This window comes from Megascapheus bottae, chromosome 8 (genome assembly GCF_031878675.1).
Source record: "Megascapheus bottae isolate mThoBot1 chromosome 8, mThoBot2.hap1, whole genome shotgun sequence".
NCBI classification, from domain to species: domain Eukaryota; kingdom Metazoa; phylum Chordata; class Mammalia; order Rodentia; family Geomyidae; genus Megascapheus; species Megascapheus bottae.
Genome location: NC_143516.1, coordinates 35,473,191 through 35,488,640, shown reverse-complemented (window position 1 = coordinate 35,488,640; position 15,450 = coordinate 35,473,191). Strand labels below are relative to the sequence as shown.

At 44.0% G+C, this 15,450-nt stretch overlaps 1 protein-coding gene across 1 annotated transcript; it reads left to right on the top strand.

Annotated features, from left to right (window-relative positions):
- The first annotated feature begins 310 nt into the window (after positions 1 to 310).
- Marcks (myristoylated alanine rich protein kinase C substrate) lies at positions 311 to 6,751 on the top strand. The gene is made up of 2 exons (XM_090338255.1): positions 311 to 919; positions 2,860 to 6,751. Exons 1-2 carry the CDS (start codon positions 818 to 820, stop codon positions 3,730 to 3,732), a joined length of 975 nt encoding a protein of 324 aa, XP_090194381.1. The 5' UTR covers positions 311 to 817; the 3' UTR covers positions 3,733 to 6,751.
- Positions 6,752 to 15,450: the final 8,699 nt, after the last annotated feature.

Sequence of the window (15,450 nt, the reverse complement as noted above, 5' to 3'; positions counted from 1 at the left end):
CGTGCGCGCGCACACACACACACACACACACACACACACACACACACACACACACACACACTCCCGTGTTAATTCCGAACAAAGCAAGCCAATCGAGGGGTGCGTTATTCTGTTGGGGCGAGGGGCACGTATTTTTTTTTAATGGTTTTATTTATTTGGCGGGGTGGTGTGGAGGGGGAGGACATTAATTCTGGTTCGGAGGCTGGTTTTTTCAAACCGTTCGCGAAGCGCGGCTCCATTGTTCGCCGGGCGCGCAGGCTCCGCCCCCGGCTTTGTGTGCGGCGCGCCGATTGGCCGGCGCGCGCGGGGGCCGCGTCAGCGCCCGCGAGCCCATTCATCTGTGCACTTGGGCGTTGGACCCCGCATCTTATTAGCAACCAGGGAGATTTCTCCATTTTCCTCTTGTCTACAGTGCGGCTACAAATCTGGGATTTTTTTTTAATTACTTGTATTTTTTTTTCTTAAGGGAAAAAAAACCCTTGCACTTGGGCTTCTTTTTGTGTGTGTGTGTGTGTGCTCTACTTTTCCATCTTTTTCCCCTTCCTCCTGCGCTGCTGCCGCCGCTGCTGCTGCCTTTTGATCTCTTCGACTAGGATTTTTTTTTTTTTGAAATCCGGAGTGTATTTAATCGGTTCTATTCTGTCCTCACCGCCCCCACCCCCCTCCCTCCGGTGAGAGTGCCGCCGCCGCCACCGCCGCTGCTGCCACCGCTGCCGCCGCCGCCACCGCCGCCACCGCTCGCCCCGTCGTTACACCAATCCAAGGCTCTTTGTTTTCCCTCTTGGATCGTTTGAGTTTCTTTGTTGAAGAAGCCAGCATGGGTGCCCAGTTCTCCAAGACCGCTGCGAAGGGAGAAGCCGCCGCGGAGAGGCCCGGGGAGGCGGCCGTGGCCTCCTCGCCTTCCAAAGCCAATGGACAGGTAAATGCTACCTGTGGTTTTGGTCCTTTCTTGGGTGTCCTTTCTCGGGTCTAGACGCTTCCCTCCCCCCACCCCTCCTCTCGGTCGCTCCCCGAGACGCCCTCGGTGGAGAGGAGCGGGGCCGGATTCTCAGCCTCAAAGTTGAATGGAGACGGGTAGCCTAAAATCGCCCATTTTTCCGAGGAAGGGTCCCCCCCCCCACCATCGCCCCAAAGGAGTGGCTCCCGGAGACCCTGACCAGTTCTGGAGTAGAAGGGAGGAAAAAGTGATAAATCGTCTAAAATGGCGTGATTTGGAGATTGGTAGAACGTGACTGGCTTAGGTCCCCCCCCCCTCCCCAAGCCAGGGTGCATTTGTGTTTGGAGCCACGGTGGTGTCTGAGTGGCTTTGGTTTTTGTTGTCGATACTGGATCGCCTTCGAGATGTCTGAACTGGTGTGACTGTGTGTGTGTGTGTGTGTGTGTGTGTAGGGAAGGGGGAGCGAATGGGGGTGGCGCTGGGGAAAGGCTAGGAGAGGAGGTTGGTCTTGGTACACGCCTAGGCGGGCGCGCCTGCCCGGGTTCTCGGGAAGGTGGCTGGCTGGAGCTGCCCTGCACGCAGGCTCTCGGTCCCTCTGGACGGGGCTTTCCCACTGTCCTAAATCTTGTCCTTTTTGTCGCCGTCTGGGGGAATCACACACCCTTGGGACTTGTCAATGGTGCTCTGGAGTGGTGGGAACATTCGCTGGGTCTCTTAACGAGGTCTCCAGATGGTGGTCACGGAGGGACCGGTTTGGGGGCGTTTCGGTCGGGATCGTTTGTGTGCGTGGCGCCCGGGCCACCCGCGGCGCAGCCGGGACCCAGGCGGGGAGCCACGGCTGGGTGGGCGCAGGAGGTCGGCCATGGGTGGCTGCTTCACAAACACTGGGCACCCACCACGCCTCTTTTCCTAGAGAGGAGGCCGCGGTTCTTCCACCGCTCTCACTCCACTGGGGGCCAGACGGACTCTGCCAAAGAGGCTTAAAACCCGTTAAAAATACAAAACGAGCTCCCCAGGCGCGCCCTAGCTTTGCAGAATTACTGGCGAAGGTGGGCGTGGAAGGAGAGGCGAGATCTCTGGAATAATGGGGCTCCCCCCCCCCTCCCGCCTACACCCTCCTCCCCGCCCAGCCTTGTTGGTTTTAGGCGGCTGGAGAGGCCAGGCAGCCACCTGAGCTTTGTTTGCGGACTGTCGGGCTGCGCGTTCCGGGCTCGGGGGCGCCTCGGCCGGCGGGCAGGGCCGGGCTGGGCAGGGCGGGGTGGCTGGGCGGCCCCGCCCCTGCCGCCCGCCTGCGCCCGGCTCCGCGCCGTGGAGACGCAGCGCCCCCTGCCGTCCCCGAGGCCGTGGGCGCGCGCAGGGCCTGGGATCGCGCCTGGCCGCCGGGCTTCCCGGGCTGGAGTCCCCACGGAGCTTGAGACGCCCCCCCTACTCCGCCCCCGCTTAGGACGCGGGGCAGGGGGAGGGGGGGTGCGGGTGGGGAGAGAAATGCTTTCGGGGCGCAGACCGCCACTCCAGGCAGCTCCCGTGGCACGTCCTGCGAGAGGCGTCCGCCGGGTGGAATGTGCAGTGAATGGTTCCCGCCTCTCTGCACCCCGCGAGGCAAAGCTGCAATGAGACACCCCGTGGCACAGTGCGGCCTCGGACCCGATAGGGGACTTGCTGGGATCGAGGGCCTTGCGGTGTGTCTAGACCCGCCTCCGCCCACAGCCTTTACCCAGCCAAGCAGCTCCATGTCGCCGTCCGTGAAGGCGTGGGACCCGCCTCCCCACATCCACAGGGCCCGGGACCCTGGCACCCAGGGAGCCCCCCCCCCTCCTGCCCCGTCCCAGGCGGACCAGGCCCAGCTCCCGGCCCCATCCGGGTGAAGGGGGCGGGGATGGCGGAGCCGCTAACGTGACGCCCCCGCTCTTTCTGCCCTGCAGGAGAACGGCCACGTGAAAGTGAACGGGGACGCGTCGCCCGCGGCCGCCGAGCCGGGCGCCAAGGAGGAGCTGCAGGCCAACGGCAGCGCCCCGGCCGCCGACAAGGAGGAGCCCGCAGCCGCGGGGAGCGGGGCGGCGTCGCCCACCGCCGGGCCCGAGAAAGACGAGGCGGCCGCCGCCAGCCCCGAGCCCGGGGCCGGTAGCGGGGACAAGGAGGCCCCCGCCGAGGGCGAGGCCGCCGAGCCCGGGTCGCCCACGGCCGCCGAGGGCGAGGCCGCGTCCGCAGCCTCCTCCACGTCTTCGCCCAAGGCCGAGGACGGCGCCACGCCCTCGCCCAGCAGCGAGACCCCGAAAAAAAAAAAGAAGCGCTTCTCCTTTAAGAAGTCCTTCAAGCTGAGCGGCTTCTCCTTCAAGAAGAACAAGAAGGAGGCGGCCGAGGGCGCCGAGGCCGAGGGCGCCGACGGCGGCAAGGACGAGGCCTCCGGGGGCGCCGCGGCGGCGGCCGCCGGGGAAGCCAGTGCCGCCCCCGGGGAGCAGGCGGCGGCGGCGGCGGCGCCGGGGGAGGAGGCCGCGGCGGGCGACGAGGCCGCGGCGGGTGGAGACCCGCTGGAGGCCAAGCCCGACGAGGCCGCTGTCGCACCCGAGAAGCCATCGGCCATCGAGGAGCCCCAGGCCGCCGAGGAGCCGCCCAAGACCGAGGAGAAGCCCGCGGTGGCCGAGGAGGCCGAGGCGCCCGCTGCGCCCCCGGCGGAGCAGGAGGCGGTGCCCGGCGAGGAGGCCGCGGCCTCTGCATGTTCCGCAGCTGCCTCCGCCTCGCTGGAGGCGCAGCCGGAGTGCAGTCCCGAGGCCCCTCAGGCGGAGGCGGCCGAGTAGAGGGCTAGTGGTGATCACCCAAGAACTTTTCTCCCCCACCCCTCTCCCCCCTCCCCGTTGGTTTGTTGGAGTGGTGCCAGGTACTGGTTTTGGAGAACTTGTCTACAACCAGGGATTGATTTTTATAGCTGTCTTTTTTTTTTTAATTTTAAAGCAGCAAATTTTGATTTATTATTATTTTTTTTTGGTTATCTCCCACCCATTCCCCACAGATCCCATCTCAGATCGTTTGTTCACACCATTCCAACAGGTTGAGGAGAATTTAAAACATCTCCCTCCGCCTTGTTTTTTCTCTCTCTTTTTTTTTAAAATTTTTTTTTGCATCAGTATTAATGTTTTTTGCATACTTTGCATCTTTATTCAAAAAAAATGTAAACTTTCTTTGTCAATCTATGGACATGCCCATATATGAAGGAGATGGGTGGGTCAAAAAGGGATATCAAATGAAGTGATTGATCAGCCCCCGTGGGGGAAGTTGTGACACATGGCCTATGCCAAGGAGATGTGTCACTAGAATTGATGGTATAAGGTGTAAAGGCTGTCTTTTTGTTTTGTTTTGTTTTTAAAGAAAAGTTATTACGATGTATTTTGTGAGGCAGGTTTACAACACTACAAGTCTTGACTAAGAAGGAAAGGAAGAAAAAAAAAACTACCAATACCCAGATTTTAAAACAAACACACAAAAAAGAGATCATAGTCATAGAAGGTCATTTAAACCATAGAAACTTTTCACTTATCTCCTGTTAGCTGTACCAGTCAGTGATAAAAGTAGAACTACAAGTTGTATAGGCTTTATTGTTTATTACTGGTTTATGACCTTAATAAAGTGTAATTATGTATTACCAGCAGGGTGTTTTTAACTGTGACTATTGTATAAAAAAAAAAATCTCGATATCCAGAAGCACATGAAGTTTTCAACTTTCCACCCTGCCCATTTTTGTAAAACTGCAGTCATCTTGGACCTTTTAACACACACACACACACACACACACACACACACACACACACACACACAAATTTTAAACTCAACCAAGCTGTGATAAGTGGAATGGTTACTGTTTATACTGTGGTATGTTTTTGATTACAGCAGACAATGCTTTCTTTTCCAGTTGTCTTTGAGAATAAAGGAGGAAAAAAAATCTTCAGATGCAATGGTTTTGTGTAGCATCTTGTCTTATCATGTTTTGTAAATACTGGAGAAGCTTTGACCAATTTGACTTAGAGATGGAATGTAACTTTGCTTACAAAAATTGCTATTAAACTCCTGCTTAAGGTGTTCTAATTTTCTGTGAGCACACTAAAAGCGAAAAATAAATGTGAATAAAATGTACAAATTCGTTGTGTTTCTTTATGTTCTGCTGATACTGAGACTAATAGGTCTTTTTAAGTTCATTTTTTAAAGGAAGAAATTGCATGCTATCAAACTAAATTTGGTTGTGATTCTGAATCTGATGTTTTTCAAGCTCCGAAGTCCAAAATCCACTGTATCAGAAATAATACATTTATAGGAAGGTCTTAGAACATACTATGTCACATCTGTTACTGTTTATGTGCGTCTAGTTTTCACTTAAAAATGAAACATGATTTTTACTGTAGTTACGTAGAATGTCAGGTTCAGTCATTTAGGTCGAAGTTCTGTGACCCTAAGACTATTTAAACGTCTTATGAGACTTTTTCATGAAATCATTTTCTTGTCATGCTATCCCAGAACCTGAAAGTTTTATATAACTGAGAGTCTGGAATCCAAACTACCAAGAGGTCATGAGAAGTGACCTAATGTGTTTCAGAGATGAATGGTGTGTTACCTGCTATTGTTAATGCTTAGAACATGCCTAATTTCCAAATTAGTGCTTTAATGATGTGTAATACTTTAAGAAAACAGGTTTTTATATATATAACAAAGTAATGATGTTGAATGGACAATATTGTCAGTTTATGGGCCATTAGTATAGTTGTGATTTTTTTTTTGATGAAAACGTATTAGCATTTTCGTTCATAGGTAGAACAATGCTTCCTTATATGTTAATAATTTTTACTGGTTTATCTCCTCTGCTCTTTTTTACTCCATAACTGGACTTTCCCCCACCCCACCTTCACTGGACCCTAAACTGATTGCATTTAAGGTCTGCATGAAATACCATTGATTAATGAAAGTGGAACACTCCATGCAATCTTCTTTGCAGGTTCTGGAACAGCAGAGGCTTCATGTTAAGTCAGTGAACTACAGCTGTAGCACCTGAATGCCACAACTGACAGTCACTAGAAAAATAACAAATTAGCTTTCTTGATGTGTTTTTTTTTTCTTCATTGAAATAATAAGAAAATAATGCTTCGTGGTCTCTTTTCTAAACACCCTTACCACTAATAAAATCCAGTAACATTTGGAAGGGTGTGTTCTCCATCTTGAGTCTCTTGATGTTTGAAAGCAAATCTGGTAACCAAAGGACTGATTTGTGGGTCTTGCCCACCTTAACCAACTTTCTCTTAAATACCTAGTTGGCCAAGTATGGTGCCTAGAATATAATATAGTAGGTAGGACTTGGTAAAAGAAATGGATTGAAAAAAAAAATAACTCCCAAAATGAGTGTTCAAAAATACTGTGTAGAAAACAGTGATATATTGGTAGGTTTGTTCTTTTTAACAGCTGAGATTTTATGGAGATGCGTTATTTTGAATTTAATCACTGCCTAAAACACTGGGGGTGATATTGATGGAGTGATGGCTTTTTCTCCAAGTAATTAAAGAAAATTTGACATATCTTTTCATCCAAAGTTTTGTACATCATGTTGTTTTCTAATGGAAAAAAATGTTAATATGGCTTTTTTGTACTACTAAAAATAGCTTTGAGATTAAGGAAAAATAAATAACTCTTGTACAGTTCAGTATTGTCTTATTAAATCTGTATTGGCAGTATGTATAATGGCATTTGCTGTGGTTATAAAATACTTCCTCTGGATTATAATCATCATTTGGTCCAATTCCTCTTGCTTATAAAATAAAGTTTTACCAGTTGATATAATCAAGACTGCTAAAATAGGATTTTTTTCAAATCGTACCAAAGTACAACCTTTAGAGAGAAAGTAATTTTTTAAGTATTAAAAGTAAGCATTTTCTTTAATGTGCCTTTGCTGTGGCTTAAACTCAGGGCCTGGGTGCCGTCCCTCAGTTTTTTTGCTGAAGGCTGATGCTTTACCACTTGAAGCACAAATTCTACCTCCAGCTTTCTGCTGGTTAAATTGAAATCTCATTGACTTTCTTTCTCAATCTGGCTTTCAACTGCAGTCCTCAGATCTCAGACTCCTGAGCAGCTGCTATTACGGTGTAAGTCAACAGCATCTGGCTTAAGCATTTTTTAGTGGATAGACTTCAGATGTGAAACCTCTGTTGAAGATGAGTTCAGGCAAGTTCTTTGTTCACAGATCAAAATGATGGTAGAACATAATTGAGAAACTGTTCATTAATAGTTTTCCTTAATAAATTTAACAGCATTTCAGTTAAGCCTAAGTATTTAGAGTAAGGTACTCTCAGAACTCATTTTGAATACTGCTGAATACCAGTTGGCAGAAGGGATAATTTAAATAACACTACTCCATCTGAATATTTAAATATCTATTAAGTAAGAGGGCCATTAGCCTTTGTCTTCCATTGAATCACTCATTGGACAAGTTGTGTTTCCCCATCCTTCCATCTAATGAAAGTACCTTCAGCAAACTTATAACAAATACGAGGGTTTTTTGTTGTTGGTTGGTTGGTTGGCTGTTTTTTTTTTTTTTTTTTTTTTTTTTTTTGCGGAGCATGGGGTTTGAACTTGGCCTGGGTGCAGTCCCTGAGCTCTTCAGCTCAAGGCCACTGCCCTACCCTTGAGCCAGGCCCCACTTCCCATTTTCTAGAGGTTAATTGGAGATGAGAGTCTCAGGTCCTTTTGTGCCCGGGCTGGCTTTGAACCTTGAGCCTCAGATCTCAGCCTCCTGAGTATCTAGGGTTATAGGCATGAGCCACCACACCCAGCAGATGGGAGGTTTTTTTTAAAAATTTTTTAAAGTATTTATTCTGCAAATCTTTCAGTCCATACTAGCATATAATTTGAATTCCCAAGATTACCATCCTCAAAATAGATAAGTGCTTAGAAAAGTTACATTTGAATATCAAGAAATTTGCTTTAAGTTTTTGTGTTTTCCAATGTTTCAAAGTATAAAATATAGATGGAGTTGATTAAGGTGGATGTAATTGGCTTTTTCTATTTTCATCATTATTCTAGGAATAGGACAATTACAAATGAACTACAAAACATTTTTTTTCACGCTACATAGTTGCTTGTTTTCCCAGTTGTAGATAAATCCAAGAAAAATTGTTTCTTGTGTATGTTGAATTTACTCAGTCCAAGAGCTACCTTGAAGTTCCTTTTACAAAGACCCATGGAAGACTGCAGGTGTTTGCTCATATGGAGCCTTGCCTAGGTAGAATAAAATACAAAGTTCAAACCCTAGCTCTTCCTCCTCTGGTCCCCAAATAAAACACACAGGGAAATACACTTTATTATTGTAGTGGCTACCCTGTAACACATTTTTACTTGATCTCTTACCTAATAAACACTAACAACTCAGAAGTTCCCTTTCCTCCAAAAAATAATTTTGCATTAATCAGAAAAAATTGCCTGGATTCTAGATTGTCTGTTGAAAGGTTATATGTTTTGAATCTTAGAAACTTCAGCTAAATGAATAAACTTTTCAAGGCCACAGAGAAAAAAAGCCTCATAGATGAATATGTAAATTGCGTTTCATTGTAGTTTAGAAAAAAGTACTGTATCAAACTTGTATCAAAAACACAAATAGAACACTTCATTATCATTTACTGAACCCTGCCTTTGAGGGTTCAAAGAAAAATGTCTAACACTTCATGGAATTTTGGTTGTAAGACAACCATCTAGTATGAAAAGGTGAGGATTTCTATATAATCATCTTGTTGCTTTGATAGCAGTTAAATTAGGTTAAATACAAGGGTAATTGGCCTAAGACACTGTATGGAAATGCAAACAAGGCAAAGAAGCATCACCTCCTGGGAAACAAGTCTGCAGGACTCTAAGTTGATGAGGATGCTGAAGTGGGTAAATGAATCATGATGCTATCCTCAGTGTCAGGGCCCAGTGAATCCATGAGCTTGGTGCTCGGCTGTCCACCCTACTCCATAGTACTTTGCTTTTGCTGTAACAAGGGATGGTGGTTGGGGACTAATTCTTTGAAGCAGACATCAAACATTCTGGGCTATGACTCCAGGTCTTTCCCTGTGCTTTCTCACCTACACTTTATCTAGCTAAACACTGCAAAGAGGAAACTACCCCTAAAGTGTTAGCATCTCCATTTGTGAAAATACTACCTCGGGAACTGTAAAATTAGCCTGAGATACTATACTGATGTTATATAATAAAGATTATTTGCAGAAAGTAATCAAGATTAAAGATAGAAAAGATGAGACTTAGGCACAAGGAAGTTGTTTTTGAGACAGGCTCTCTTGATGTATCCTGCATTGACCTCGAGAGCTCAGATTGGCACCTGAAGCTCAGATTACAAGTCATACACAGAGATTTATTTATTTTTCTATTTTGGTGTAAGAAAGTTGTTTTTCAAAGTAGTGTACTTTTTGTATTTGAATCCTTAGCAGTTTTCAAAGATATACTTCAACTTTCTTGGAAACTAGCATCGAAAGATGTCGGTGATGGGTCAACCTGAAAGATTTAAGATTTTAAATTCTAGCTTTGAACCATAATTATGCCAAATAAGAATAGTCAGCTTCAGTATATAAGAATTCTAAATCCACAGGTTGAATAAGTGTAAACTAAAAATACTTTAAAAATATTTATTTGTATGGAACATGTATAGACTTTTTTGGGTCATTCTTTCCTAAGCAATAGAGTATTACCAAGTGTATTCATCATGTGAGGTATTTAAAGATGATTTATGCAGTACATATGTACTTTATATGTAAAGTATATATAAATACTAATCTACCTTCTATAAAAGAATCCTTCGACTTCATTCCTGGCAAGGATTGGGGGGGATTTACATGTAAGTGTTTGTACGTTTTTTAATTTTGCTTGCGTATTTGCCAAGAAATCAACCATAGGGTGCAATTTGAAAAAAATGAGATGCAAGGCACTTTTTGTCTTACCCTCTAATTGCTTTAGCATAATTAATTAATTAATGCCAGTAGCAGGCCTCATGCTCTCACTTGGCTCTTTTACTCAAGGCTGGTGTTCTACCAACTCAGCCACACATCTACTTCTTGCTTTTCTCTGGTTAATTGGAATGAAGGATGTCAAGGCTTTATCTGCCTGGGCTGGCTTTGAACAATGATCCACAGATCACCGAGTAACTAGGATTACAGGCATGCGCTACCAGCATCTGTCATATATAGAATTATATTTAAATGTCATCAAACTCTATGAACATAACACATTAGTGCCCACTGCTCTAGGATCATCAGATCAGAGAAACATAGTTTAGTATCTGTACTTACCTGGCAAGCATTGGACGAGGCATAAAACAATGCAAACTAACATTTGAGAGGAATTGAGGACATCTGGTAAGATTAAAAAGGAGACAGAGCTTATGAACTTGGCTAAGTCATATTATAAAATATTAATCATTAACTGGAGCAATCCATTATCTTAATGTGTCATTTTTCTCTAATCACCAAGGAATTATCTATCACATTAACTGGATTATAGTGGTGCAAAGAAAGTCTTATTTTCCTTTTCTCATATATCTCCAAATATTTCAAAGGCATGTTATTGCCAAGAGTTTTGGATTTTGGATAAATGAGAATTTCAATCATAATTTTTAAAAATTTGTCTTTGTCTAACTTCTACATTTAAATACTTCATGTGGTCTAGACATGAAATTTCCAAGAGCTATCAGCAATAGGTTAGTTAAACCAAACAAAATCATACCAATAATAGAATTTCTTTTCTAAACCATAATAAATTCATACTAATATTTCTTGGAAAAATTACATTTCCATAATTTTACAATTTTATCCTTAGAATTAAGATGTGTGTGTGTGTGTGTGTGTGTGTGTGTGTGTGTGTGTGTGTTAGTGCATGCTCGCATGTGCACTTAACAATGTTTCCCGGACAAAGAACTTAGTAGTATAATCAGAAAACAAAACAGAACAAGAACTGCACAAAACTATAGTATCATATGAAGCATTTATGTTGTTAATGGTGGATCTTGAACCTCAAGCCTTGAACACACCCTGTACTATGGAACAACACTCATAACCCCTAAAGAAGGATTCTAGTGACCATATTTAATTATCCTTCCCCAGAATAACGCATGACAAATAGTGTCCGTTAGTATTTCATAATATGTTAATGGAAAGACAATATGTAACGTACTGCAGTAGGTTGGTTCCAGATTGAAATACTCAAGAATTACAGATTATGTAAACAACACAGCAGCAACTTTAGTAATGATAAATCCTAATGAGAAAAAAAAATACTTTCAGGAATGTTGGAAATAAAACTAGGTTTAGTTAGACTATAAACTCTTTAGGAAAAGTGTCACTCTGTTCTTTCCAAAGTTACCCTTGTACATTTTTCCCTTCAAGCTCAACCAATATTTATGACAACACCCATCAACAGAAAGTGATCGACTGCTGTGATTTTATTTATATCTTTGGGGAAATGCATCTATTTTTTTCCCCTCTTAGAAGGATGGGTGTATCTTTCTTATTCTCCTCCTACTTTAAACAACAGGCTATTTCCCTATTAAGATTCCAAATTCCTTAGGAAAACAGAAACACGGACAAAACCATACCACTAACTTCCACTTACATGTCAGTTTTAAAACAACTTGGAAAAGGTTGGCCTATTTGACTTCCTTCTATTGTTGAATTTACCAGTCCCTGATTGTATTATAGGCTGGTGGCGATTTTTAAAAGAGATTGCTTCATTTGTTTTGGTTTTCTAAGCAATGTAAGTTAACATAAGTTAACCCAGAATATTTCTTTTCACACTGAATATTGTTAGTCTTGGGAAAATATTAGCTTTGATTTAAAAGAAATAAAAAAAAAACAATGATTCTCATTAGGGGATTGTGCAAGAACATAGATAGAACTGCAGAGTAAGCTGCTTCTAAGAAGGCAGAAGTGAAGTTTCTCCAAGAAAGCTCACTAAGGATATAAAGAGGTCACTGGTGTGAACTGTCTCAGTTCCACCAGCAAGGACACTCAGGACAGAGTAAGCCTTGAATCTAGACTTACTGTAAGGATAATGTGAGCTTCCAAACTGTTGAATTTGATTTGCTTTAATTTGTGCTTTTTTTTTTTTTCCCACCTGGGACAGCACAACGGCTTAAACTCAGGGCCTGGGTTCTGTCTGCTAGTTCGATTGCTCAAGGATGGTACTTTACTACTTGAGCCACAGATACATTTCCACATTGTTGTTTTTTTGTTGTTGTTGTTGCTTGGGGTAGTGGTTAATAATTAGTGCAGAGTAGGATTTATCCAGCCTGGCAACACGACCTTGGGCAAGTTAACCAGCCTTTCTCTTGGTCTTAAGTTTCTCCTGTGTAAAACATGGATAATAGAACTACTTCTGGAGTTGCTGTGGATTGCACAGTGATACAAATATTGTCTGTTACTGTCAACAAGCAGACACACAAGAAATTCTTTGATCTGTGTGTGTGTGTGTGTGTGTGTGTGCGTGTGGTATGTGTGTGATGGTACAGAGGCTACTACTCAGGATCTGAGTGCTGTTCCTTATGTGTTTTCATCACTTGAGCCACAGCTCTACTTGCAGCGTTTTGGTGATGAATTAGAGACAAAGCTGCACAGGCTGGCTTTGAATCTCCATGCAGAGCTTAGTCTCCTGAGTAGTTAAGGTGATGGAAGATTCTAGAAAAATCACAAAAATGATGAAAGTTGTAAAGCAATATCCTTTGCAATAGGTGACTACACAGGGATTGTGAAAGAAGAGAATGATAATCAATGTTTCATTTATTCAGTGAGAAAATAGATCTAATCGTAATGAGAAAGGCACAGATTCCAGTCTGCCGACTTCCAGATGGGATAAGACACTGTTCAGCTGGCAATTGCAATGAGAGGGAAAGTTCCCTAAGTCAGTCAACTTGCATTGGTCCACAGTAACACTTTCCTGAATCTTTTGAATGGATATGGAGTACGGTGATTTGGCAAAAATATTCCACTGCCTAAAGAAAAGGAGTTTGGTTCCAGCATTGGTTAGAGCCTTTCAGATTGACTTCTCCATGGACCTCTTCTTAGAAAGCTACCTTTATTGAGTTCTAAGACCAGTGATTCATAGGAAAGGGATTCACAGTCCCCAGCAAACAATGCCAAGTATGAAGTTAAGACTATAAGAATTATAATGAAAGAACAACAACAGTATTTTATATCTAATCAGTGTTAAAATTTGTCAGCCATCTCGGTCTAAATCACACAAGTTTGGTTGTCCTGGGGTTTATAAAGTTTCAAGCTCATTAACATTTTGAGAGTTATTATTTCATGTTATTTCTTAACATAGCACACAAATTAGAACTCAAAACTATTTGAAACCAGATTTAACCCAGAATACATACTAGCATATGTTTTTCTTTTAAAGACAATTTAAAAGGAAATGTGAAGAACATACACAACATTTTCGAAACTTTTCACGATCACAGTGATAAAGTTTTAGCTCCAAGGGAATTCTGAAGGTCACCCTGTAGGAGGCAGCTTCCCTATTGCTTAACCACAGAATACATGTGCCTGGGCATGAGTCTCCGGTGACACAAGAGAAAATGAAGGTGAAGAGACTAGCCCAGGGCAGCTCAATAGCTAATAGGATCTCTTACTGATTTGGAGAACTCTTTCCAAACTCAATTGAAACAAAAGTTGACCTGTTACATTTAGACAGGGCAGTTGTTTCAAATTAGTAGAGAAAATGAAGCTGACCTAAATCAGGAGGAGGAGGAGGAGGAGGAGGAGGAGGGTGGGGGAGGAGGAGGAGGAAGAAGGAAAGAAAAGAAAAAAAAGGCCCCAGGTTCTGTGCTTTGAGTGGGTACCTCAAGTTCATATGTTCATGACATTTGAAGATGGGAGACTTGGCAGTGTTAAGATGATAGATTCATAGATCCATGAGTTATCACAATGTGACTCTGTTAGGAAAGCCAGCTGTTTGTCACATGAGGTCCTCTATCTTGTCCTGCAGTTTCCAGAAAGCTCTACTAACCTGATGTGGAACAGATACTGACACTGGGTTCTGGGCCTTTCTAGCTTCCTTATAAATTACTCTATCTCAGGAAATCAGTTATGGCAACAGGACACAGACTAAGAAATCGAGGACTAATTGTTTTTTCATCAAAATTTCCAAATGGATGCAAACAGGAGCCTGGGGTTTGGTCATTTGTGGCAATGTGGAACTCCAGAGTTTGGGCAATTGTGGTGAGACCCAATAGTACAAGCAGTGATTTCTCATCCTATTGATTTAATTTTAGGATAGTATGGGGGTGCCTCTCAGATGCTAAGGTTCTTTGGAGAATCTATAAGGTGTCGATAAGTGAGGCCAATGAGGGGCAGGCAAAAGAGACATGAGAAAACTGAAACCACAAATTCCAGCAGCAAGCAAAAGTAAGACTAGTATGGTTATTTATTTTTTCTTTTTTGGCACATCTTGGGTCTTGAACTCAAGGCCTGGGCACTGTCTCTGAGCTTTTATGCTCAAGATTAATACTCTACCATTGGGCCACAACGCTACTTGCAGCTTTTTGGTGGCAAGAGATAAGAGTTTCATGATATTGCCTCTCTGACTGGCTTTGAACCTTGATCCTTAGATATCAACTTCTTGAATAGCTAGGATTACAAATGTGAACCACCAAAGCTCACCCAGCTCCTATGTTTACTTGTGCATTTTGAGAAATGCATCCACCTCACATGCTGAGTCCCCCTTATTCTGTGGACTTGAAAATGGGTGGAGGCTGGCACCCAGGGTGACTTCCAGCTGATTCCATCCTGATGAATTATTCACGCCACGCCCATCTTCATCCAACTCTTCACAGTTGCCTCAAGGAACAAGAACCAGCATTTACTTCTTTGGCATTCCATACAATTTACAATATTATGACAGAAATACAACATAACTTTGTTAAATTTGTCTTGGGTTAGTAAGAACCAAGAAAAGCTCTCTCATCCTCAGTTACTGTCCATGCCTGGGTTGTAATGTGTCTTGTCCAAGCTTGTCAGGGGAGTGTGAACCTACATTTTCATTCACAGTCCACAGAGACTTCTCTTCCATCTCAACCTGTTCCGATGTGCGAAAACAACAACAACCAAGGAAAAACAAAAGCAGGCTGTCTGGCATGGAACGTGCTGGCAGCCAGAGCTATAATCTGTTGGTAATTTTGCCAGGTTTCCTTGCTGATTGCATTTGGGCTCCATCCACCTCCCTGACAAGGCATTCACACACCCACAGCTGCCCCAGGAGCAAAGCAACATCTGTACAGAGACAGTCAGGGATTACTCTGACAATTAACAGAGCAGGATCCTGCTCGGGCTGTTGTCAGTGATCTTCTACAAGAATGTCAATTAAACGAACATCAAATGCTGTTCTCCTGAGCCATATGGTGTCCTGAAAACAACAACCAAAAAGGGCTTCAGGCCCTATGAGTTAAGGAGCCCAGATTCCTGCTCTGGCTCGACCAGCAACTAAGGGTGACCAGCTGACGC